The 26411-nt window shown below is 46.3% G+C and overlaps 1 protein-coding gene across 2 annotated transcripts in view; it reads right to left on the bottom strand.

Moving 5' to 3' along the window:
- Positions 1–6753: 6753 nt before the first annotated feature.
- The window catches only part of Vwa8 (von Willebrand factor A domain containing 8), a 346670-nt gene continuing 327012 nt past the window's right edge, over positions 6754–26411 (bottom strand). The window contains exons 41-45 of one of the 2 annotated variants that reach the window (XM_036198654.1): positions 21818–21943; positions 19389–19547; positions 11176–11274; positions 10230–10468; positions 6754–8001 (exon numbers count right to left, since the gene is read on the bottom strand). In XM_036198654.1, the coding sequence (XP_036054547.1) occupies positions 7893–8001; positions 10230–10468; positions 11176–11274; positions 19389–19547; positions 21818–21943 (732 nt within the window). In that variant the 3' untranslated portion in view covers positions 6754–7892. The other variant, XM_036198655.1, reaches the window with a different exon arrangement.

The following is a 26411-nucleotide window of genomic DNA, read 5'->3' as shown; positions in this document are numbered from 1 at the left end:
ACCAGTCACTATGCAATCAGCAAGAGTGTTTAATAAAAAAAAATTCCAGCATGCAGGGTCAACCATTTGATACAGTGACAAATGGTGACCCTAAGAGAAGCTAGCAGGCTCCTTTTAAGCAGGATTGGGGGACTCCAGCTGTGGTTAAGTGAACTTTGAAGTGACTGGGTATAGACCCTTCAGTAAGGATCTACAAGGATCATTTTATGATTGGCTCATGACATCTGGTCAGCACCTGTGGTTGCAGAGTCCGGGATCTGTCTACTGTGTCAGGGGTCTGTCTGACTGAAAACAACAAGAACAGTTCCTGCTTGTAGCCAGGCAGGACACTGATTGGCTACCAGACTGGACCTACTTCCTGAGGGTCTGATTGAAGCAAGACTTGAGTGAACATAGGATGGTGGGGTAATGTGGGGCAGAGGTCTTAGCAAACTGGCCCCTGGTGTGGGATAACCAACTAGCCCTGTTAGGGTCAGTCCTGTTGTAAGAGGGGACAGCCACTTCAGGGAACTAGTTTCAAATACCTCTTGCACAGGCTCATATTTCTTGTTTATGAAGTCCGTTTGCTATTTTGTTTCAATCCTCTGGTGAACAAGGGATGGGATTGTTGTCCTCATCTCAGGGGTGAGTAATAGGTTTTCTGCCTGACACCCAACCCCACACCTCATAATAGGTTTCTTGGCCAAAAAAGGTGGGTTCTCCAGTCCCAAAGATCAAGGCTAGAGATGTCTCACACTTGAATCAAAGCAGGGGGATTATATAGGTTGTAGGTGAGGGGTGATGACGTGTCCACCACAAGTTGGGTTTGTGTCCAAGTATGGTCAAAAGCTGAAAGCTTTAGGTGGAGACTCAGGAGCTGGTAACTTCAGGGGAGGAAGCTGTGGTAGACACCAAGAATGCAGAGCTGGGCTTTTTGGTGCCTTTCCTTTGTTTGGAGACTGAGAGTGTGGGGTTTAGAGAAAGAGAGCCACCGGAATGGGGCTTTCTGGATCAATTAGGAGTGAGCTGGAGGTTCCAACCCAATAGTGAGTACCTGATCCATGAAGAACTCTGTTGAATGATACTTTGTTTCTGTTCTGACAAATAAAGCCTGGAGATCAGAGGGCAGAGACAGCCACTAGTTAACCATAGAGTCAGATGGTGGTGGCCCATGCTTTGATCCCAGCTCTTGGGAGGTGGAGACAGGAATATGAGGCAGGTGGAGATAGGATCTCAGCCCCTATGTAGTCTGAGGATTCATAGCTTAAGAAGTTTCTAGTGGCTGCTGCTCTGCTTCTCTGATCTTTCAGCTTTCACCCTAATATCTGACTCTGGGCTTTTATTGATAAGACTGATTAGGATCATGCTTCAGGACTCCATTTAGGGTGTCTCAGGTGGCCATGCTGGAAAGGGCAGGGCAGACTACAGAAACTGAGAAAAGTCTTTTCAATCCAATCATCCTTAGGTCTCTTTTCTGTGGCTCATCCCTTGGTAAATCTGACTTACAGAGTATACCACACTGTCTCAGTTCACAGAAGACCTGTGTGGGACCACACAGAGATCACATACTCCCTAGGTGGCCACAGCCTTTATGTGAAGCCACTTGCCTTACAGAAGCAGGGCCCATGTGAGTAAACCCCATTGGATACATTGGCACCATGAGGCATGGAGATCTTGTGGAAAGTGCTTTGGAATTCCCATGCTCCATCCTGGTAAGGACTGGGCCCAGTCAGTGTGAGCCTGTTAACAGAGCATGCTCCTTCTGTCCAGCGAAAGAAAAACAGTATGTTTCAATGGAGCCACCCGGAAACACCTTTGGGTTTTGTATTTTAAATTCTCATTGCATATATTCATTGTACATGGTACTGTGTATGTTCCATTAAAAACATTTTCATACAAGTCTATCATATATTGTTTGAGACTAGTCTGCCACCATACTCCTGTGCTGTTGCTTTGTTTAGTGAGTTTGGTTGTTACCTTGAGGAGATGGGTTTGCTTCACAGCTCAGGCTGACCTGGAACTCACTACATAGCCCTAGCTGACCTTTAATTCATGATTCTTCAGCCTTGGTTATCTCAGGCATTTGCTGTCATATCTGACTTACTAGGAAGTTTTTGGAAGTGCCTGTAACCAACTTTTACAAAAACACGGCTTTATGACAGTTTCTTAGCACTTAAAAGATCAGATGCCTCCAAAAAAAAAATTAACATCAGCTTTAAAAAATACAGCTCCTGGGTTGTGGAAGTGGTATATGGGGTGATTTGCATGCACAAGGTTGAGTTTACCCCAGAACTCATGTAAAAAAGCCAGGCATGGTGGCACACCCAGAGACTGGTGTTCACTGGCCATAGAACAGCTAATCTGTGAGCACCCGTGAGAGATCGTGTTTCAAAAACGAAAGGAGGGGGCAATGAAGAGAGACCATTGACTTCTGGTCTACAACCCTTTCCCCTTCTGTGCCCTTGCCTACAAATACACAGGGGTAAGCCACATGCCTGCAAAGACAGTTACTGTTTCCTCTTTCCTTGTTTAGTCAGCTACCTCTTTCCATGTCATTTCCCCACCAGGTACTTATAAATGTAGATCAAGATTGTCCTTTCCACACCTAAAACACTTTGGCTCGTCCTCAGGACAATCTGATTTGTCCTGGAGGAAGTGGGTCGCAAGGCATGTGCCTTTCAGGGTTCTCCCGTCTGACTTGCCGTCGCTCTGCTTCCTGGTCTACCACACTGCCCTGGGGCCACAGTCTGACTGATCGATCATGTTGGACTGAAACCCTCTGGAGCCCCGCGTCCAGATACACTTTACCTCTGTTAAACTGTTTCTGTCGGGTACTTTGGCCACCATGACACAAACATAACGAATACACCCCCTTCTGTTCTCACCCCAACCACAGTCCCCCTGGCTTTCAATTCACCCCAGCTGGTGCTAGAGGAAGGGCTGTGGATGAAAGAATTCAAGAAGTGTGTGATGGATGGCTGTGCAGGGAGATCTGTCTTCTGAAAGAGAGCATTCCCTCTTGCTGAGATCCGCCACTCCGAGGACAGACTTCAGACGCTGGGGCAGAGCCAGGCCAGCTGTGTGGAGCTGCACTCCAGCCAAGCCACTGAATGTCCGCTTTCAGGCGGTCTGAGGAGCTGTTAGAGCCCTCTGCCTCTGAGGGCCTGCCCTCCTCTTCCAGTCTCCAAGAAAGGTCACAGAAAGAAAGGTTCTCCACACTTGGTACCAAATCTTTGTAGGAGAGCCTGTAATGGACGTACTTGTTTACTCCATCAGCCTTGAAGGGAGTTGTTCAAAAGTCTCGCAACACTAAAGGAAACCTACCCACTGGAGACGCCTTCTCTGTCAACTTCATAATGAGCAACATTATCATTTAACCTAGTACCTGCATTAACCAAACCTCTTGCCTTCCCCACTGGTCATCTGCTCATGTGTGTGTGTGTGTGTGTGTGTGTGTGTGTGTGTGTGTGTGTGTGTGTGTGAACTTCTGGAATCTGGGCTCCCTGGCTTGGATGCAGAGTCCGTCAGGTTCCTCAACACTGCAGGCTCTCTGAGAATGTCCTACAGGAGGCGAGGCCGAGGCTGTCCAGGTTGTTTTCTAGCTCTGCCTCAGGTTTGTCAGGATGGTACAGAAGTGTCCTACAGGTCTTCTTGTTTCCATGTGGTCTGTACATTTTTTTTTAAAGGACATGGACCAGCCAGTTTTGTTGGGATTCACTGTTTCTGGAGGTCCCGTGATAGAAGAGTTACCAGTACTAGAATGGAGAAACTGGCAGTGTTATTAAATTAGCATCTGGATTATAAATGTCCAAGCATGAGAGAGTCCAACTTTTATATCCTCTAAGTAAACACATTTTTCTCAAGTTTCAGCCAGGAAGGCTTCATGTATGGCCTGGCGTCATGAGATTCCACACGGAGTATCCTATCAGGTTCGTGCATTCTCACCATGTTCAGACCTTCATGAAGGGCACACTGCTCCAGGATGTTCAGAGTCATTGTTCCCTTTCAATTTCAGGTCAATGTCAGCTACTACTATTACCGTTTCATCTGTGTTTAGCTGTAATAAATCCATATATCCTGAGACTCTTCCCTAGCCACATTTTTGGAGTCTGAGTTTATTGACACACACTCTGGCCATTCCCAAATACTTGAAGCCTGTACTATCTGGTGCCTATGGGCCACAAGGGAGGGACAACCTTACCCAGGGACAACCTTATCCCCTTGATAAGATTTCTTGAAACAGAATGTTATGTTCTCACCACCGTAGGATCTAAACCACTTTAAAAGAGTGCCGTCCTTGGCTCTGAGTGGCCAAATACCACAAACACTTCTCAAGTTCACAGTTACGCAACCCTGGCACCTTGAAGGCCATGTGCATGAACAGGCAGTCTGTGTTTGAAGGTGGATGCCTCAGATAGTGCTCGGACTCCAAAGAGTGCCTGGTCCTTTTTAACTTGAGGTGTTAGGCAAGCATGTCCCACCCCTGGAGCAGACTGTTTGCAGGATTCAATACACATGTGCACGTGTACATGTACATACACACACTTGAGCATTGGTCAGCTGAGACACCAGGGTCAGCTCTTAGGTTACAGTGGCCTTTCGGTCCTTGATCCCTCTTGACTTTCATTGTGCAGATATACACTCTCATTGTAAAAAGTTTGATGCCATAGGCAGAGCTCTTGTATGTTGAGGAAAAAGAGCCTTTTGTGTAATTTTACTGAGGCTCATGTAAGGGAATATTCACATTCAGCCAACAATACTATGATGGGGCAGATGATGCGGGTGCCCAAATCCTGCGTGCTTGGAGGCAGGCTAGCTGAACATGTGTGTAGTTCTGGTGACACAGGTGTCATACTGCAGTGATGTGGCTCTTATAAGGAGGCCGGAATAAGTCACCTCACTATGTGAATGAGTAACTGGAACATAGAACTGCAGTTTTAGTAACCATTTTCTCCAAACGTTTTAAGGCGTTGACTGAACTCAACCAAGGCCCAGAATGACTAGGTCGAGTTCACACAGGTAGTTAATAGCCACTGAGGATCAAGAACCTCTTTACCAACCAGTTCTAACTAGAGTGATAAATTCTCTCTATCATCAGTGGAAAATTGGAATTTTAGTAGCTCTGCCCGAGCAAATGTTAGAAGATCAAGGCAGTAGGTAAGCTCTTTATGACACATCACTGTCCATCTAAGTATTTTTAGACTGTGTATATCATCGGCTGGATTTTTAAAGTGGATGGGGACTACACCAGAGACAAGGTTTCAGGAGGGGTTGCCCATGTAGGGGAGACTGGCTTAGAATTTGGGGGATGTCTCTTCTAACTGCACGTGTTGGAAGCAAATCCAGATCAAGGATAAAGCAACTGTTTTTTTCTGTTTTCTTCACTCTGCATCTCTGTGCTGGGCTCCCTGAGGAACTTTACTTTGGCTGACCTGACAGGCCCAGGAAGGGGCCAGGTGGAGTCTCTGGAGCTGGCCTTTCGGGAACTGTGGCCAGGCTGTGCTCAGAAACCACTTCTAATGGCCTCCAAAGCCTCAGGGTTGAGAAAATCCTCTGGTGTTGATGGATTTCTCCTCCTCTGAGGGTTCCCAAGAAAGGGGGTAAAGAATTAAGTGATTCATTCCCCTCTGATGCTCCCTTCAAATCCTCCCGCTCTGACCCACTTCTGTGGCTGTGCTCAAGCCACCCCATCTGGGATGAGGTCATCTTATTGGGGGCACAAAGGATTCCAGGGGGAACACACATCATATACTGTGGCTATTCACGGCCCTCATTCCTCCTGGCTGCTCAGGACTAACAATGAACCTTCTCAGAGTTTCATGTGCTTGCAAGAGAGACTCGGGTTAGATGTCTCTCAATGCACTCCCGAGGGCACACAGTACAGTTATTATTACGTGCTGGCTCTCCTGAGGGCTTGGGAACAGCTCAGAGCGGCCTATAATCAAGTACATTTAATAATAAATGCATACATGTCTTAGGAACTCTGAGAAAACAAAGCATCTTTTCCTCTCATCTTCCCCTCTTACAAATAAGAAAACAGAAAAGTCTATTTTCTCTTTCAAATAACAATTGCAAAGGATGTCTGGCTAGTGGGAAAGGGAAACTTAATTACTAGAGAACATTCTTTCTGTGTTTAAGAAAGAACGGTTCTGCTTACTCAGGTTCTGTGTGGAGATCTGGGAAGGTCTTACATCTTGAGCTATTTTTATGTGCTACTTCCAAAGGCTGCTGGGGGCAGCGACCTTGGGGCTAAGCTGCCCCTCTGTGGGCATTTCCTCAGTTCACTGCTGTACTCAGGAAAAAAGGAGCAGTTACAAGATTCTTCTTCCCAGAAGTGTCCCATGCCGTGGTCCCCACACCTCTGAGTGCCTGGAATCACGCAGACAGGTTACAGAAGTCATCCTGGGAGAGGGAAGGGGAAGCAGTGGAGGCTGCCAGGGAGCAGCAATCTGCAATGTGGGTGAGGGGCTCGCACACACTCAAAAGGTGAGGAGGGCATCCAGCCTTGTCTACCTGCCTGTGACCGTGGATATCGGTAAGGCTCCACGTCTTCATTTGTGAAGTTATACTCATAGTTCCATGAGCAATCAGAAGCCCGTGATCAGGAATCTTGTGAAAGTGACCAGTTTTCTGACTAGCACTTTATCAGTAAAAAGTACCCATTTGACAAGCTGTGAGAACTGAATGACATAATGTACTCTGGGCATTTGGGGATAACCAAGCACTCAGAACAAGCATGTGATTAGGAAAACAAACCATGAAAACATTGGGTAATAACACAATATTGGGAATCAACTGCTTTTTATTGGACAATTGGTGAAGAGGAATGGGGTGTTAGGAGAAATGGGGGACATTGTTTCTGTCCTATGATGAAATGAATTTACAGGCCTGCATGATGACAGTGTTCATGGCTAGGGGAACATCATCAATGAGATTCGGTGCCCCCAGCACGTCTGACTGCATCGCCAGCTGTGAAGAGGAGCATTTTATGAGATGGCTCATGAGAGAGGCTTCTGTCGGGGCATGTGATCTTAAAAATGTGAGTAGGTACACTTTGAAAGAAAAGAGAATTTGGCTGGAAAGAAACCTGTGTTTTTCTTTAGTTAAACCTAAAGAAATCTCCAGTTGGCTCCGTCAGACATGCTGCTTTGAACTTTGCAATCTGTAGACACAATCTCTCTTGCAAGCGTTTGCTGCTTGCGTCACTATGGTTTGGACAGGGAAGGACACGCCACTGTGGAACTCTGGAAAAGCACTGTAGGCAGGATGCAGGGAACTTGAGGCAGGGTATCTTTATCCTTGAACTTGGGCAGCAGGGAGAGTAGGGTAGTTGCTCTCTGGAGAACCCTTCAGAGGTCACGTGGGAGAGCAGGCACCTGAGGATCTTCTGGTTCCCTTCAGTCAGGAGAATGGGATTTTTGAGGGAATCCAACGCCTTAGAAAGTCTTAGCCCAAATACTTTTCAGTGGGTTAAATGCTGCAAAATTGTTATTGGCTGGACAATACACATTGGAGAGAAAGTAAAAATAACTGTGGACAGGAACATGTTGGGTGGGGCTTGCAGACTTAGTGTCAACTATGGCCTTAAAGGCTCGGCTTTCTGGGATGGCATCTGGCGACAGATGACATATTAAGGCAAAAGCGGGTATTTTTTATCCTTTGGGTTTGGAACCAGACCAAGCCCTGTAGTTCCTGCACCTACTTCCTTCAATGCTGACCTTTTAAGAAATGCAGGTCAACCCATTTCCTCTGCGGACCTCCAACCTTTCCAGAGTACATTTCCATTCACAAGTCTGCGCACTGGGGGACAGCAGTGTTCAGCCACAGCCCAGGTTCGCTTGGTCGCTTGCTGTCTTTTCAGAATTTCTCTACTTGCATCTTGCTTCTAGTCCTGGGGTGGTGGAGGGTTCTTCTTAGATACTGGACAGCATGGTGGAGGTGAAGATCTGTTGTAAAATCTGAGGAATCTTCTTGGTGTCCATAGCGACGAAAGACCGGCCAGCTGGCAGCGTCCTCTGCAGCCTGCCAGAGGGAAGGGAAGGAAATCACCATTGCAAATCAAGGCTCCCATTCTAGCCTCTGCCCTGGGCCAGTCGCAGCAGCATCAAAATGGGTTCTTACAAAAGGATGTTTTCACTTTCTCATACCTTGCCTGCAATTGAATTGGCTGCCACTAAGCAGGGAAAGCCCCATCAGGGACAGGGAGAAAATTAGTGGTTTTGGAGTGTTCTCTGTTTCTGCTGTGTGTCAGCCCTTGATAGGACAGGGCCTGAGGGGCCCATCTGGAGGTAGCTCACCTGCATCTGGCCGAGTAATACAGCCTCACACTCAACTTCAAAAGCTTCTCCTTCTTAGGAAACAGGCCTCCAATTCACTGCAGTTAAGTCCCCAAGTGCATGTCTGGTTCCTCCCCTTCATGTAATGTGATATGCAATCTGCACTATCCAGCTGCTGTTTGACAATTCTGAGGTTGAGCAGGCTCATGGTCATTTTTTAAAAATGTCAATTTATCATTTGGAACAAAAGGCCATCTTTGAAGGCAAAAGGCGGCAAGACAGATATATTGAAAAGAACACCGCCTTTCATTGTGCCAACAAAATTTGGTTTGGGACTGACATTTAATAAAGTCAGCCACTCTGTGTAGGATCATGTATTTGGCATGCCGGGCAGAGCAGCTAAGTCTGTTCCGCGTCTTTTGCCAGTGGATGTTGGACCATTTCCCCAGGAAACCACAAGGGCATTATTGTGCTTTCTTAAGTATTCCAACAGGATCTGTTCATTAGAAAGAAAAAAATGCCCGATTCAGCTCAGCCAGCATTTGATGAGCTTGCTGCCTGCCTGATGCAGGGCTGGTGCTGGGAATGTGGACAGAGGAGGCTTTGGGGACAGGAAGGTTCCAGAACATGTGAAGTGCTGACACATAAAAGTGAGAAAAGTGTGTGCAGTCCGTTGCACTGAGTGAGCACGGGTCTGTGACACCAAGTCTGTCTCAAGCTGACTGTGGGAGTGTTTGCATCCAAGGAGCGGAAACCTCCCCGGCTCAGGAGGGTCTATACCATAGAGCAGGGCACGCAGAGGCAGAAGCAAAGGCAGGCCCTCTGTTTGTAAGACAGGGTAGTTTTTTCTGAGATACAATTTCAGTTGTGTTTTCTGCCTTTTATGAGTATTTTAGGCAATGAAAGACAACGCTTTCTGTTAGTGTGTTTAAGTTATGGAAAGTGTTTCCTGGCCTCTCCTTTGGGGTCATTCCAGAGGCACTTACTGTATGATTATAAATTCCTACAGTTATCAGGCAGCATGTTCACTATAGCATGTAACTCTCTGTACACACACAGTCTTCCTTTGTGTGCAAGGTATGTCTCATCTACTTGTCTCTCCAGTAAGAGAGAGAGATTGACACACATATGGAGGCACATACATGTATGCTTATGTCTATCCACATCTAAATATATACTTAGTCACTTACTGCAGTGTGTTTATGAGGATACAGGTCTTGTGTCAGTCTCTATACATCTGTGGTAGTTTGAGTGAGGATGGCCTCCCTGGGCTCATCAAGCTCTCCACTACTTTCCAGTGCCATGCCTGTTTGCCTTCTCTCATGGTGATCACACACCAAACCAGCGACACAGTCCAAAAGCCCCCAATCAAATGCTTTCTTTATAAGGGCTGCCGTGGTCATGGTGTCTCTTCACAGTGACAGAACAGTGACTGAGACAGTGTCTGCTTACACACCCCAAACAGACACACATTACATACAGGTGAATATAGTTTGGGTTATGCTAGGAAAGTTACTATTGTTGGTTTCCTTTGTTTTTTATTTTTGGTAATACTATGGACTGAACCTGGGGCCTTACGCACACTAGGCAAGTGTTCTACCTCTGAGCTACAACCACAGCTCTCTATGTTTGCTATTTTGAATATGATTTGAACATAAACTGATTAGATTGGGCTTGGGGGGGGTGTCTCTGTAAAGTACCTGATCTATAAAATACTTTCTAACCTATTAGGGGGAAAATCAATTTGGTAATTATTTTATAAAACAATTAAAATTATAAATTCTTGTCCAAAAAACTCAAGCGCATCATGTTCCTTCTAAAGTATAATTGCTTGCCAGGGCACTGTGCACCCCAAGAATGACAGTAGACACTCCAGACATGTTTTACCAGCCTTTCCTAGCCCCTCAGGCTGAGGTCTGAGAAACAACACATCAGATGTTTACTGTACCTGCTGTCTGCTGAGACAATGCTTACCTGGCTGCTTGATCCCCTAAAGAGCCAATAAAAATGGCAAAGGCATTAACTTGAGGGTCACTTGTTAGGATCTGGGCAAACCGGGCAGGATTTATCCCATATCGTGACAGATTTGCATCACTTAGGATGATGACAAAGTATTCATCGGCTTCTTCTTTGGTAATGTCCTTGATGGCATGTTCTGTCCCCTCGAGGGTGTGGTCACCACTCATGCAGAACTGAGAGTGGGCATGCATGGTCTGGAGGTAAGAGTCAGGGCACAAAACCACGGGTGAGCAACTCCTTTTCACAAACATGACTGTTGTGCTGACAGAGTGCCAGCCCTTTGATTGACACTCTGACAACAGAGAACAAGGGTCGTGTCTGGGGCTGATTTTCCTTAGAAACAGGCAATGTTCCCAAATGTTCCCAATGGACACTTAAAATTAAACCTAATATTTAAAGCAAGAAAATATGTAACTTGGTATCACCCCGAAGAGGGGCAAGATGCAGGAGAAAAATAAGGAAGGGGTTGACTCTCCAGTAAACCAGTTCATCTGTAATGCTGAACACTGTTTCTAGTTGTAAATCTGTTTTAAAATCGTGATGTCTACTACAGATTTAAGTATGTGAAATTGAATTCGTCATTCAAAAATACGAAGAGAAACATAAAATTGGAATTCAGAGCACCCTAGAAGGGGTGGTTCTTTCTTTCTACTTAGCATGTCTGTCTGACTACGAGAGTTCTGATCTTAGATGCTGAAACCCAACGAAACAGAGACTCTGAAAACATGCAGGGAAATTAAATTTAGTGATGGGAATTGAAGTTAAACACGAAAGAAAGATGGTTTTTCCTCAGTGCTTGAAAGTGTATGACATACCTATTGTTTCTTCAGTGACTCCTTCTAGTTTCTATCTAATCCAACAGAGAATCTTACAACATACGGAAGGAACAGAGTGTATTTACCTTCAGAATCTCTAGTCTCTGTTTATTGTCCCTGGGGATCTTGTTAGCGGGAACAAGGGTGATGTTGTAGCCATCTCCTGAATGTCCAGCGATGTCATACTACATGCAAGAGAGTCGGAGAGTACAGGTCAGTGAGTAACGGAATGGTCATTGGTCCCATGAACCCCAACTCTGGATTGTTCCACGTCGTTCAACATTTGGTCATAAAGGAGTGCAGACAGACAGAGAGGCAGATGTGTGCCATCAACAAAGGCCAATACATTTTGGACTCATTCTGTTTGGGTTCACCTTCTTCTGAGACCTCTGCCCCTTAGAAAGAGGTGGGACGTATGCTGAGGACTTCAGGGGCTACCCCAAATTTCGTGTGTCATTTTCCAGGGAGACTTTGTAGGAAGCACACACACGGTGTTAGGTAGGATTCCGGTTGCCACATCTTGCTCTCTATATTGACTCCGCACTTGTGGTCAAGTCTGGTAAACACAATGGGATATCACTTATGATTACATTCACTTCCATGGCAAAAAGAACCTGCCGATGTAATTAAGTTGACTTGATTGTGAGTTAATCACAAGAGGTTCTCAGTGGGCCTAACTTAATCACACAGGGTCCTTTCAAAGCAGAGCTTTTTCCTGGCTGCTGATAGAAGAGGAGGATAGATTTGAAGCATCAGGGAGATCTGACGTGAAGGAGGTAACTATGATGGAGAAGAAGGGGACTGTGGACAAGCCGAGAGCCAGCAGGAAAAGGGAGCTCTGTCCATGATTCTGAGCAGCTCAATTCTACAATAAGCCTGAAGCTGACCCTTCACCAGAGCCCCGAGAGAGAACAAGCATCTACCTCTAATTTCTGAAAGTCAAACATACTCACAGAAATTAAAGTACAGAAAAGACCAAAATTATCCACAATTCTCTTCAAGATAACCTCTGAAAATATTCTACGACAGACGCCCTTGGACATTTAGTCCCTTCTAACAGACATGGCAAGCGGCATAGTCACATACCACACATCAGCATCAACACAACCTTGGATGATATCGACCGTGTGACTGTATGATGTGCTTTCCCACTTGTTAATGCATGGCAGGTATCTGTCCATTTAGGGAGCACTTCTTAATTCTGTCTTCTGGGCACACGAGAGAGCCCTGACTGTTGAGAAGAGGTCGGCCTTGGGAGTCAGGTGCCGCTCTTCTACAGACTTGAAAAGTCAGAGGTGAACAATCTGGGAGACCCCAGTCTCTGCTCCTCTGACCCTCCCGCCTCTATTAAAGACATTTTGTGACAATCTGAAGGTTGGGACAGTGGAGCGACTGAAGTAACTCAAGGAAATAGTGTGGGTGTGCGGATGAAGACTTGAGGAACATGGGGGGTACCTGCCTGTCCAGCATCAGCAGCTGTCCTCCAACACCCACTGTAAACCCCCCACTAGCTGAGAAGGGGATACAACCCAGCCACTCCGTCTGTGCCTCTGAAGATGGTACGTTCTTCAAAGGCTGGGTGGTTTTTTTTGTTTTTTGTTTTTTTTTTTGGTTTTTTGAGACAGGGTTTCTCTGTGTAGCTTTGCGCCTTTCCTGGAACTCACTTGGTAGCCCAGGCTGGCCTCGAACTCACAGAGATCCACCTGGCTCTGCCTCCCGAGTGCTGGGATTACAGGCGTGCGCCACCACCGCCCTGCCAAAGGCTGGGTCTCATGCGATCATCTTTCTGTGACCCTGGTGAGCATGCCTATGGCAGCAAACAACTTGGAGCAACAATCAGCTTGCCTTTTGTTTGTGGGCTACATTCTTTTAGAAACCATCCAGAGACCAGAATGCTATTTTTCCTAAGCCAGATGACAGACACAACCTAACATAACTCAGGCTGCCACGTCTGAAATGGGAAGTAGAAATATTCCTGGTGAAAGTGCCCTCTGTTTAAACAGGCAGTGGGCAGCGTTATCTAGGAAAGGTAAATTTCCACTTTGGATGTGCCCAAATTGTGTGCTGAGGAGATGCAGCTGGAGGTGAAGACCTAGCATTCATCCCCAAGAGGAGGACATAACTGGAGGTCTACACAGGATGGCTAAACCTTTGAAAACTGTAAAGCTGATTACAAACTGCCAGGTAAAATGTGCTCTTATCTCCTACTTTGAGAAACGTTACATCTTAATGACCTGTGAAGTCAGGATCAATATGTGGCCTCCTTGAAGTCTGTGGAACATGGCAATTTGGGAGTTCTTGCCTCTGGTCCCTGCTGGCTGCCCCTCAGACCTTGATTTGCTTACACCACCTGAGCTTGCCCTGGGAAGGCAGACCCAAGAAAGAGGCCCATGAAGGCCCTGAGAGAAGAGGTGGGACATTTATCAATGTAGTTAGAAGTTCTGGCCCCTAGGTCCCATGTACACCTCCCTTGGGAGGGCTTGGTCAGGGGATAGCTTGAGCAGGGGCTGGGGGATTATGTATGCTTTCTTTTCTTTCCCTTTCCTTCTTTTTGTGGTACTGGGCATTCACCCAGGCCTCAGCTATGCTAGGCAAGTACTTTCCCACTGTGTTCTATCTCCAGCCCTCTTTTTGTTTAGAGAGAGAGGGTCTTACTAAGTATTCCAGGCTAGCCTTGAAATCACTATGTATCCAAGTGGCTTTTGAATCTCCAAACCTCCTTCCTGCCTGGGTAGTTGGGCCCAGGCCTGTACCACCAGCTGCTGAAGTATCCTTTAAGGAGGGCGTACACAGACGGGAGAAGCGGATTCCCAAGCTGCACCGAGGTAAGGGACTATGAATGACTTAATTTTTTCCTTTCCCTTTTAAGGGATGGTTGGGAAAAATGAGATAATAATGGATGCGACCAGGTAGGCCTTCACCCATGTTTAAAAACTGTCATTTTCTTATTCTTAAAACTGTCTGAGTTCAAGGAAACCATACATGAACTCACTCGGTCCTTATTTGTGTGAGATGACGTACCCCAGGCTAGCTTCAAACTCACGATCCTCCCGCCTCAGCCACTCAGTGCTAGGGTAACAGGAGTGTGGTATCATACGCTGGAGTCACTCACTTCCATTCTCTGACTCTACCATTCCCCCAGGCCAGGCCCTGCCAGCACCACCATGGAATCAGCCAGGAGAGGCCACACACACGTTTCCATGGAGCAGCACAGGACTCAATAAACAAAGGCCTCATTGTCCCTATCAACCACCCAATTTTTAAGCTGTAATTTTTCTAAGTGGCTCACAAAGTACCCTGGAAATCATCAAGGAGTCTTGTTCTTAGCATTCAGCATAAATACTAAATGACAGCTGTTGAGCGGGCCCCTCTCTAATGCTTCTTCGCGTTACAATTTGTTTAGATCCCCTTTTGCTAGGTTTGATTCCTTTAGAGGAAGGCATACAAATACAAAGCAAACCAGAGTCTCAATGAAGACACAGAAATTTACCATCCAGTAGGAATTCAAAGAGAATGCAAAGGGAGCTCTGCACACACACAGAGCACATTCATGGATATGACTGAGGCCTCAACTTCTATTAGGAAGGATCATTACTGACTAGTTTGGGGCTAGGCTATGCTTTATTAGGCTTCTGATTAGAAGTTAGTGCTGTGGATATCGCTCTGTATAAATAAAATGCTGATTGGCCAGTAGCCAGGCAGGAAGTATAGGCGGGACAAGCAGAGAAGAGAATTCTGGGAATAGGAAGGCTGAGTCAGGAGACGCTGCCAGCTGCCGCCATGAGTACCAACATGTAAGATACTGTTAAGCCACGAGCCATGTGGCAAGGTATAGATTTATAGAAATGGGTTAATTCAAGATGTAAGAACTAGATTGCTAGAAGCCTGAGTCATTAGGCCAAACAGTTTAAATAATATAAGAGTCTGTGTGTTCATTTTATAAGTGGGCTGTGGGACTGCTGGGGCTTGGTGGGAGCTGGAGAGAAGCTCTCCAGCTACAAGTTGGTGATGATGGTGGTCAACACTTGCTTTGCTCTCCTCGTGTGGAAGCATCGTCATAAAGCTCATCTCGGATTCTCTGAACCAGCTCTGCTGTGGGTGTCAACACTGATGCTGGGAGGACCATCGGCCTTTCCTAAGACAGAGGTTTACTGTTGTCTCTGAATTCACGTGTCTGACTATTAACCAAAAATACTACAGAGAAACAGTGAGTCCCCAAGCTATTCCTCTCTCCTTAAGCTCTTTGTTTCTATGTCAACTACTGAGTTAGTCTGCATAACTTGGTGCGCTTTTTGGTCCTATCTCTGGGTAATACTACAAATATACTCAGAGCCTAAACCTGATAGGATGACTGGTCTCCATAGTTAAACTCAAGGGATGTCCTTAAGGCACTGGGAAAGGAGTAATTACAGACACTCAGCTAAGTGTGTGATAGAAGGAATTTCCCAGCAGGCATCTCTGTGAGTCATATCTTTCTATAGCCTTCTGGGAAGTAACAAACCTTCCTGATCAAGACAGCATCAAAGAAACCATGTCTACTACACCACCTTTTCATGGTGGGATATTAAAAGCAGGAAATGATAGATAATAAAGTAAGTTTACCTTTGAATGAATTTTTGAAGATATTGATTTGGCATAAGTTTGTGCGTAAGTATAACAGGAAGAAATAGGATTAAAAAGAAGTCACAAAGATCCTCAAATGTGGGGTTAGAAGTCCTGGCATTTCACCGTCTAGCAGTGTGACCTGGGCCAAGTATTTAACTTCTTTGTATCTTGGTTTCCTCATCTGTGGGAAGAGGGTGGAGACAGTAATTCCCAGCTCTCAGGTTCCTGCAGCTCATAACAAATAAGACCTGGAACCGGGAAGCTGGCTTCTTGTAGTTTGAGGAGCTCTTGTGTCTTGTATTCATCTGTCTAGAGGAGAGAGTGATTCATACACGTGAGGTGAGGACCAGTGGCACCTTCTCCAGAGGGAAAGTCCTCAGAGTTAATATAAGCAGGAGTCCAGTACTGGTTCTAGAATAGTGGATTTCCTTTTCATCTTTTTTTCTGTGTTGGGGGCAGAACCTAGGGTCTTGTATATAGGCTGGGCATCCTGGTTAGTTTTTATCATTAACCTAGGAAGAGAGAACCTCCGTGAAGAAGAGCCTGGTTTGGAGTCATGTCTGTGAGTGACTGACTGATGAGAGAGGACCTAGTTCACTGGAGATGGCTCCACACCTAGACAGGTGGACTTGGGCTGGATAAGAAAGCCCATCATAGCCAGAGCAGTATTCCTCCATGGCTCCTGCCCTGACTTCCCTCAGTGGCCAGACCTGGAAATGTAAGCCAAACAGGCTTTTACCCCCGAAGTGCTTTTGGTCTTGGTGTTTGTCACAGCATTGAGAAGAAACCAGAACACCAGGCACATTCTTTCCCGCCAAAGCTGCATCCCTAGCCCACAGCAGCGCCTTTCAAACACTTTCTTGCATTTAAAGTAGGTTTTAGCTGTGGAATCCTTCCTCCAGATGAAAAATTGTATGAAGCCCACTATACACATTTTGCAGAATCACCCTAAGTGGACCTGCTTTAGCAGACCTGGGGGAGCTTCATGAAAAGTGCTCCCTACTCCCTAAGCCCCCAGGTTCCCCACTGGCTTCCTTTTATACTGTTTGCCTTAGAGCCTAGCTTACATACCTTCATAGAAACAATGTATTTTAAGTTACTGTCTCTCCAAAGCCCAAGTTCTGAATGAGAGAATAAACCTATTTTCTGGTACCATTATTTGAATGTGTAGTAGAAAAATAGTCACCAAACTTTTGGTGTTACTGAGGACTTTGAAAACCAAGTCTATTTTAAGATGACAATGAAAACTCCCAGGAGCTTGGAGAAAAGAACAGACTGGAATGAAGCAGGGGAAGAAAGCTTCCAGACCAACATCCAACAGTTTATGTAATGGATAGCACTCTGCCTAAGTGCTGTGTGAACAGTGGGTGATGCTGGTCACCGGCTTGGTGGAGCTGATGTTGCCTGTTCATAAACTGTGCTGTTCTGGGAAGAGGGGAAGTCAGGTGGTTGAACACACTCTGAGGCACTTTAAAGACGTCAAGTGGCTTAGCAAATGTCAGGCTGCTGAATTACCTTTCGTCTCAGGAACTCTCCCGCCTGAGGGTCCCTGTGGTTTGGCATGGGCCATGCTAATGTGGAATGATGTGCAGGCAGACGCCAGGCTCTAAGTGAGCCTCCAGTGCAGTCTATAATGACCCACAAGTCAGCGATGAGCTCTAGCCAAACACAACACAAACAGATGCCAAGAGGGAGATGGGGAGCGCCCAGACCACCACAGCAGGAGGCACTTCTGAAGGCAGCAGACACAGGGTCCATACTCCACAGTCCAGGGCTAACTGCAGGAAGAGTGCATTAAGAACTGTCTAGAGCTGAGGGGAGGGGCTTCAGATTACACGGCCAAGACACCGTGGTGCTATCCTGGGTATTCCACAAACCATCAGCTGCTCATGAGTCATTTTGTATTTTCTGAGTATGTTACAGCCTCTCAGTAGTTATTACTGGACCTTATTCTCCTTTCATTAACAAAAAACAAAGTACAGACAGACTCAGTGGTTGGGAATAATGATGATATAAGGAATATCAAATATTTCTAAAAAGAGACCAAAAAAATCAAGTCTTTCTAAGTGACCAAAGAACCCACTGATGCAGCTGGAATCAGAAGGGGCAGACTGAGTCTCAATTTCTTACCTTTCCTCCTCTGTACTGTGCACCTCGTCCTCATGGACCCCCAAACATCTCATTAGAACCAGGCAAAGCTCTCACAGAGTATGCGACTCTGTCATCTTCTGTCTCCTACAGAGGGGGCCATGGAGCCCCAGCAGACTAGATGGCCTGTGGCCAATCAAACCTCAGATGTGTGGCAATATGACAGTCTCCAATATGCAACACGGAGGGAAGACCTGGGAAGAACTGATGGGATGTCGGGGCAGGTTCAAGCCCAAAGCCTTTTGAACATTAGGTGGAATGTTCTAGACACCCATTGGCCATCAGTGGTCAAAGTGATTTCAATAAATAGTTTCTATATAAAAAAAATCAAGATGCCATCACACATGAGGTTTAGGTCAAGAGATGGCAAGGTTGAATGGCAGTCCTCAGAAGACTGCTGCTTCATCTGCTCCAACAGGAGTGCTTTGAGGACTGACTGCCTCTGGCTCCCACAGCAGCTCTGCCATGGCAGCCACCATGTTAGTTCCACGGTTTTCAGTGGCCAGGAGGGATGGCGTCTGTGTGGTGAAGGGAAGCAGAACTCCTTCTCATGCCAAGTCATGTGCTAGACACATTTGGACCCCTGGTTTGTGCAGAGCCTTACAGCTCCCATAGGACTCACTGCTGGGTGCCGCTCACTCCTCACCACTCCGCTCTGAAGGGCCTTTCTCCCAGGGACCCGGGGAGGGCCATCCTTCACAAAGTCCCTAGTTGAAATGACAAATCAATTTGTTTCTTGTTTGTAGCAATGGCATAGGAAGTTGTTCTTCAGGTACAGGTCGGGGGGCTAAACGGGGATTGATTTGAGACTGTCTGTTCCTCGAGGTGGTTTTATCCAGTACAAAAGCTAGAGTTCCTATGCTTGGGCTATGCATCCCTCACAGTGTCTGTACACAGCACGTCTCTCTCTGACATGTGTGGTGCTCAGGTTATCCGCTGTGATGCCAGTCCAGGTGTGGAACTGTGATGCCAGTCCAGATGTGGATGATCACAATCAGACGGGCTCATACTGGCTAGCAGCACAGCAGCATGGGGATCTCCTCCCTATACTCAGACCTCTGAAATGGAGGAGCTACTAGCAAAATGAAGAATAAGCTGGAAGTGAGCAAGGAGGCTGCTTTCTCCCAGAAGTGCATCTTCATGTCAGCGGGGGACGTTTATATTGTCTGTCCGCTGTTCATGTGGAAAGGGAAGCAGAGAACAGGGCACAGGCACGTTGTGCATGGACTGGCTGTTGAGGGGTGAGCACTAGGACGACGATGCCCAGGGGCATTTGAGAACAGACTTTGTGTTTGTAGGAAACATCACACAGTGTGTATGTTGCATGCTTTTCTCTGGGGGAGCCAGAGGTTTATCAGGCCCCTCAAATAGGTTTCTATTAGGACAGGGGAAGCAGTGGGCCACCTTCCCCATGACAAATGAGCTGGCCAGAGGACGGTGCCCAGTGTTCTGGGTGGAGTCTGCACCCACTGCTGACCCTAGCCCAGGACTCACTCCTGAGCAGAAGCGACCAGTGCATTTCTAGATCCCCAGCTCATGCCATTACCTTGAACTTCTCCTCATAGTTCTCAAAGGCTTCCATGACCATGCATACTGCCTCCATTGAGCGCTCTAGCCGGCGATCCACCCCGTTGAAGCGGTACATACTGCCAGAAACGTCTACCACCAGGCGCAGGCGCTTGGGCTTCTGCTGTGGGCTCCCCAGCTGAGGGAGGGAATGGTAGAAACCATGGTCAGGTGCCATCCTGGGGTCTCACCCAGGCTCTGCAGTGCCAGCCCCAGGTGGGCAGATCGGCCCCTGGCTCAAGGCTGCCCAGGGCTCTCCCAGCGGATAGGCAGGGTGACTGTACTGGCCGTCGGGACCGCATGGGAGGAGCTTCCTCTGGAATATAGTGAGAGCTGCCTTCCAGAGGCTGACAACTTACAGATCTGGAAGGATAGAAACCCCAGGTCATTTACTCTGTGTCTCAGCACCCCTCCCCCGGAGAGAGCATGTGTAAGTGGAGGAGAGTCCACATCAGCTTCTCTTCAGTCTATTATGCAGTCACTTGAAGACGGTTTCCTACCTAGGCTGAAGAAGTGCCAGACTGCTAAGACACGGTCATAGGAGAGGGAGTCTGCCCAAGAATGTAAGGAAACATTTTCAGAATGTCTCAATTCTTTAAGCTTTTTTCTTTTTCTTTTTCTATAGCCAGTGAACTAGTGTTTCTTTTTTCGTTTCTTGGCAGTGAAAGTGGCATTGAGCTGCTGTCTGGCAAAAACTACTGATTAAAATGTGAAACCTTATGAGATCGGTTTGGAGCCCAGATCTGCCAATGTGCAAAATTAAAAAAAAAAAAAAGTATGTCAGGAACAATAAATAAGAAAAATTCCAGATTATTCTGTTGTACACTTGCTGACATGCATGAAAAATAATGAACAGAACTAATAGTTTCGAGAGAATACTGTAGTGGGCTGGTGAGATGGCGCATGAGATGGCTTGGGAGGTACCGTAGTCGCCATCAAGCCTGAACCTGGGTTCGATTCCTAGGACTGCAAGGTGGAAGGACAGCTGACTCCCTCAAGTCCTCAGACTTCCGTTTGCCTGTGGTGGCATGCATGCCCCACCGCCACCCCCATCCCCCGCCATGATAAATAACTAAAAAATGTAAAGCACCACAGCTGCTTGGAGGATAATAGTAGGAAGCAAAGTTAATATATTCCTTTAAAACTCGAGTCGGCCCCAGTTAGGAGCGGTGGCGCACACACACGTCCATGACTAACTCAGTTGTGTCTGAACACTTGCTGACCACAGTGAGTCAGTAAGGAAAGCTGTTGACTCATGGCAGTGACAGGGAAGTAGCCCCAGAGGACCACCAGATCCACTCTGAGTAAACATTGGGAGAGAGTGGTTTTCCCATTCTCTCACTGCCCCCCCCCCCCCCAGCACCTACTCAGCAGTTTCTATTATTCAGGACCACAGAAAACCCCCAAGTTCACTAACATGCAATATTTGACCATGTTGCCACAGTATGGCAAATGCTTATTTACTGCAGTTATGTAACTAAGGGAGAAATCTTTGTTTGCTGAAAACTGAATGCATTTTGTGCACACGGATTCTTAAAGTTCCAGGAGAGTAGGAAACCACTAAGATTGCTTTGTTACTTGAAGAATTCTCTGGGATTCATAAACAACCAAGTGTCTCTCGTTTCCCCCGCCCACACAGTACCCACTCTGTTTTGGGGAGTGGACCTGTAGGCAGCCACATAGGTAGCTCTTGGCTTTCTGGAGGGTCTGCTGATGGGATACTGGTGGTCAGAGTGAGGGCTATTTGCTGGGCGGGGTAGGAAGGCTGGCTTTCCCTCTACTCGACTGTAACTCCAGGAACTGTCTTCTGCAGCTCTCTGAACTCACATTTTCAGGGTTCACTATGTACTCCCTTCTCTGCCTGGTTGGACCTTAGGTCACAGTTTGAGCCCTGCTGTTAACTCTTCTGGATTTGATGAAAGCTTCCCCTACCTTTGTGCTCATTTTGAGACAGGGTCTCACAATGTAGCCCTGGCTGTTCTGGAACTTGCTATATAGATCAAGCTGTCTTCGATCTCACAGAGCCCCTGCCTCCCAAGTGCTGAGATTAAAAGAATGCATCACCATGCAGGATCCTTGTATCGATTGCTTTTTATTTTTTTTTTTATATTTTTTAAAATTTTATTTATTTATTTTTCAGAGCTGAGGACCAAACCCAGGGCCTTGCACTTGCTAGGCAAGCATTCTACCACTGAGCTAAATCCCCAACCCCTCGACTGCTTTTTAAATTATCCTGGTTTTTGTGTATGTGTGAGTTCTATGTCTTGATGAGATGTATTATTTATCTGTCTTACATAATGCTTTCTGTAGTTGTATATTCTGGGTTAATGGTGTTTTGACACAACTCATGAACTCTCTACAGAAGGCTGAACTATGTGGAGCTGAGACTCGGGATTTCCCATTACTTACTTGGGGTTCCAGATCACCCCGACGTTTGTAGATGGCTTTTTCTCCAGCCAGCCCATCAATGATCTTGGCGTCGTCTAGTTCTCCGGTAGCTTGGTGTCTTAGCCACTGTCTTTCTTTACCTTTGGCCTGCAATGTCACAAACATTTGCACACGAATCTTTATGTACTCAGTGTGGTTGTTCTTTGACACATTTTCTGCATGAATAACAGGAAACACACCGGGATTCTAAGAGACGGCTCCTCCGCAAGAACATAGTCACATGGGCTCTGCTCTGCTTACAAGAAAGGCTTTTCCAGTGTGTTTGGTGGTCGGTTGTGATTGTTTTAACACGTGGAACAAGACAAAGCACACACACAAAGGACATACGAACAGGAAGACAGCATGCAAATGAACCCCAGGGGAAAGTGCAACGTCTGGAAATGTAAGGGTGACGTATTTCTTACGGATTTTCTGTCACAGCGAACCCAGAAAATTTATTAGGTAACAAAATAATCAGCTTTAACTTGTTAACGGTCACAGAGTCTGTAAGTCGATCTTCAGCGGTCTCCCCTAGACAGCAGTTTTGTTACTCAAATTCCTGAGACTTGGTGTGCAAACTAAACCAGCTGAGGAGGACTGAACAGTCTGTGCCGTCCACACGGCTGTGCTTTTCAAGATCTGGAAATCATCTGAATTGCTTTTCTAAAGGTATTTCCATGCATGCTTTGCCATGGTAACTTACAACTACGCCAGGGAGCCCAAGAGGACAGTTCAATGGTAAAGAACTCTGTGTTGGATAGTGTTCTGTCAACTTGACACAAAATAAAGTCATCTGAGAGGAGGGGCCTCAACTGAACAAAACAAAACAAAACAAAACAAAACAAAACAAAACAAAACAACAAGTCTCCAGAAGATCGGCTGTAGGCAAGCCTGTAGGGCATTTTCTTAATTAGTGATGGGGGGGTGGTGTCGGAGAGGACCAATGCCATCCCTGGGCTGCAGGTCCTGGGTTCTATAAGGAAGCAGGCTGAGCAAGCCACAAGGAGCAAGCTAAGCAGCAGCACCCTCCACGGCCTCTGCATCAGCTCCTGCCTCCAGGTTCCTGTCCTCGTTCCTTCAGTGATGAACAGTGCTGTGGAAATGTAAGTGAAATAAACCCTTTCCTCCCCACACGGTTTTTGGTTGTGACGTTTCACTATTTCAGTAGTGACCCTAACCAACCAAGACAAATTCTAACATCCCAAGCAAGCAAGACACATGATTATGAGAACCCATGACCACAGTTACACAGGATGTGTGCTAAAGGAGCTTTGAAAATGCAAACCAGATCTATCAAAATACGGAGGAGAATGGAATGATAGTTAGAATCTGAGGAGTTTATATTTGCTTTACAGTAACAGGAAGAGGCTTAAATTTGGTTTACTCTGGCTGTGATGGGCATTAAAAATCACCAAAAGAACCTGCTATGATGCAGGAGTGAAACCATCGCTGGTTAGTATGATCATGGAGCAGCTAGAAGGATGGGTGGGTAATTTTATGAAAATTAGTGAATGGCTGCTTAGCAATGGTGCATTAGCAATGTGTTTTCTAACACAGCATAGAATTCTATTCCAGTACAAATCCCATAGTCCCCCTAACGCAGCTTAAGAATTCAACTTCCATACGGCTTTGATGGAGATGCCAGCTAACCACTGCAACCATCGTCACACTTACTTACTCTTTCCTTATCTTCCTAGCTGCTAATTGTGTGAGAGTCATTAATGACAGGCAGTCACTGCTCTGCAGCCCGGTGCCTTCCAAACATCAAAGAATGTCAGCTCTGGCAGGAAGCCTGTGGCATTACCAACCAGTCAAGAATGACAGGAAGAGCCCCGCAGTAGTGGCACATGCCTTTAATCCCAGCACATGGGAGGCAGAGGCAGGTGGATCTCTGAGTTCAAGGCCAGCCTGGTGGAAAGAGTGAGTTCCAGGACAGCCAAGGCTATACAGAGAAACCCTGTCTCGAAAATCAAACCAAACAACAACAACAGAATGACAGGAAGAGGATGAAGCCAAGTCCTGATCTCTGGTTCTGGGAGGAGGCCTGAGAGGAATGTCTGTCTGACTTCTGATCACCCAGTGAGAAAGGAGGCTAGAAGACTATATTTGCCCCACCCTCCCGCACCTGTAGCTCTGTATCTTACCAAGACTTCCGTGATCTAAGCTTTGTCTCAGTATACCCTATTCCCATGTACCCATGAAATTCTTGACAAGAATATACATGTGGGTCAACGGCAGAATTAAAATATTCATGAACGGCAGCAGGGTTCATCCCCACCTCTAGCCTGAGGAGCTATCAGTAGTTAATGGTTGTGGCGTTATTTCATTATTCTTGGCACTATAACCACTGGTAAGTTGCGCATGCTCCAGTAATAACCCCAGACCTGTCCTCATGGAAGCCCCCAGTAAACCCAGTGGATCTCTAAACACAACACAAAAGTTGGAGGAAAACTTGAGAGGAAGGAGTTTAGAGGAAGTGTGTGTGTGTGTGCGCGCGTGTGTAGGGGTAAAAGGGTTGTGGGGGGATGTGATCAAAATACATGATCAGATTGTCAAAGAATAAACTTTTTTTTTTTTTTTTTTTTCAAGACAGGGTTTCTCTGTGTAGTTTTGGTGTCTCCCTCTGTAGACTGGGCTGGCCTCAAATTCACAGAGATCCACCTGGCTCTGCCTCCTGAGTGCTGGGATTAAAGGTGCACCACTGATGCCTGGCAAGAATAGACATTTTTAAGGGGCAAACATTTAATAACAGGATGCCTTCTTTATTGAGGTGCCTGCTCAACTGTGCATGTGAAAACACGTTCAGCCCTCTACATCATTAGGGAGCTGCAGCTGAAAACAGCTATGAGATATCACGCTGTGCCTAGGAATGGCCAGAATCCAAAACTCTGACAGCAGCAGCAAATGTGGGTGGGGGTGGGGGATGAGAGGATCTCTCACGGCTGGTGGAAGGGTTACAGCCACTTGTGAAGACAGTTTGGCAGTTTCTTGCAAAACAAAACTCACTCTTATAATCCAGCAACTGCATGCTTTAGTGTTTACACAACAAGAAGGAAATTCGTATCTACACAAAAGTTTGTACATGATGTTTTATGCATAACTGCAAAACACTGGAAGCAACCAAGATGTAAATGGATAAACTGTGGTATATTCTGGCAATGGGATATTATTTAGCACTCCCCCCCAAAAAAAAGAGCCATCAAATGTGTAATGATCTTGTTGTAATAAAGTGACCAAAGCATTATGGTTTGTTATCTTACAGGTTACTATATGGGGCTGGAGCGATGGTTTAATGGTTATAGCACCTACTGCTCTTGCAGAGGATTCAAGTTCGGTTCCCAGCACCCTCCTCAGATGCTGTAACTCCAGCTCCAGGGGGATCTGAGTCCCACTTCTGACCTCTACAGGTCCTGTACTCATATGCATAAACCCATAACCACATACACAGTCCTGAGGCCCCCGTAATCTCAAGATTCAGGAGGCAGAGGTAGAAAGAGGGCAAGTCTGAGGTTAGGCCAAGCCTCAAAGACCCTGTTTCCACCTCCTTGTGTGTGTGTGTTGGGGGGTCTGTATTTTGTATTCAATTTTAACAATATGTACCCAGTAATTTCCTTTCTATTGGCTATTAGAAAATCAATAGTCTATGGGGAATGGAATCAAATCTGTGTGGGCCTGGAGCTGTGTTCTCCAGAGCCATCTTGCTAGTTTCTGGCTACACTTTGTCCACTCACTGAGGGAGCACACACAGTTACTGGCATTGCACAGTTGAAGGGTTTTAGTTACTCGGGGTCACACAGGATTGGGCCGAAGGTTGCAGGAAGGGCCCACATTGGTCTTCTTGCTCTGGCCACAATCCACAGTTTTACAGTCGACATGAGGCCTCTTCCATTCTTGGCCAGTAGCTGTTTTTAAGCAGCCTCATCTATGATCTAAGTATTAGAAGATCTGTCTGAAAACAGTTCCCCTGTGGCTTACATAAAGATTCAATGGGGAACATGAGCACATGTCTTGACATCTGGCTAATGGTACAAAATGTCTTATGATCACATATAAGAATTACACATGGGATGGAATAAAGGAGTTGGAAGGAGGTCACAGGGACCTGGCAGGTAACAGGAGCCTGACTTTGGCCTCAGACCCCATCGACCACATGACCCATGCACTAACTATGGAGTCTTCCTGTTCCATGCGCCTGTGAACACTGCTTCAGCTGAACTGTTACATCTGTAGATGCTGAAATTAGGTATCCAGTTAATCTTTTGCAGAGCTCTTTCTTGGAAAATGAATGTTCTCTTGTGCTTTTACACAGTTTAGATCTTTTTAAAAATGAAGACTTTGGTTGGAGAGATGGCTCAGCCCCTAAGAGTGCTTAAAGTGTCTCCACGTCAGGTGGCACACAGCTGCCTACAATTCCAGCCCAAGGGATCCAACGCCCTCTTCTGGTCTCTGTGGGCACTGCATACACATGACATTCTTCATAATCTCACACACACACACACACACACACACACACACACACACACACAACAATAATAATAAAAATGAAGTCTCAGAGTTTTGAGTTAAGACAGGATCA

The sequence above is a fragment of the Onychomys torridus genome, chromosome 9 (genome assembly GCF_903995425.1).
Source record: "Onychomys torridus chromosome 9, mOncTor1.1, whole genome shotgun sequence".
NCBI lineage: Eukaryota > Metazoa > Chordata > Mammalia > Rodentia > Cricetidae > Onychomys > Onychomys torridus.
The sequence above is the reverse complement of the archived record's forward strand: the minus strand, read 5'-3'. Positions and strand labels throughout refer to the sequence as shown.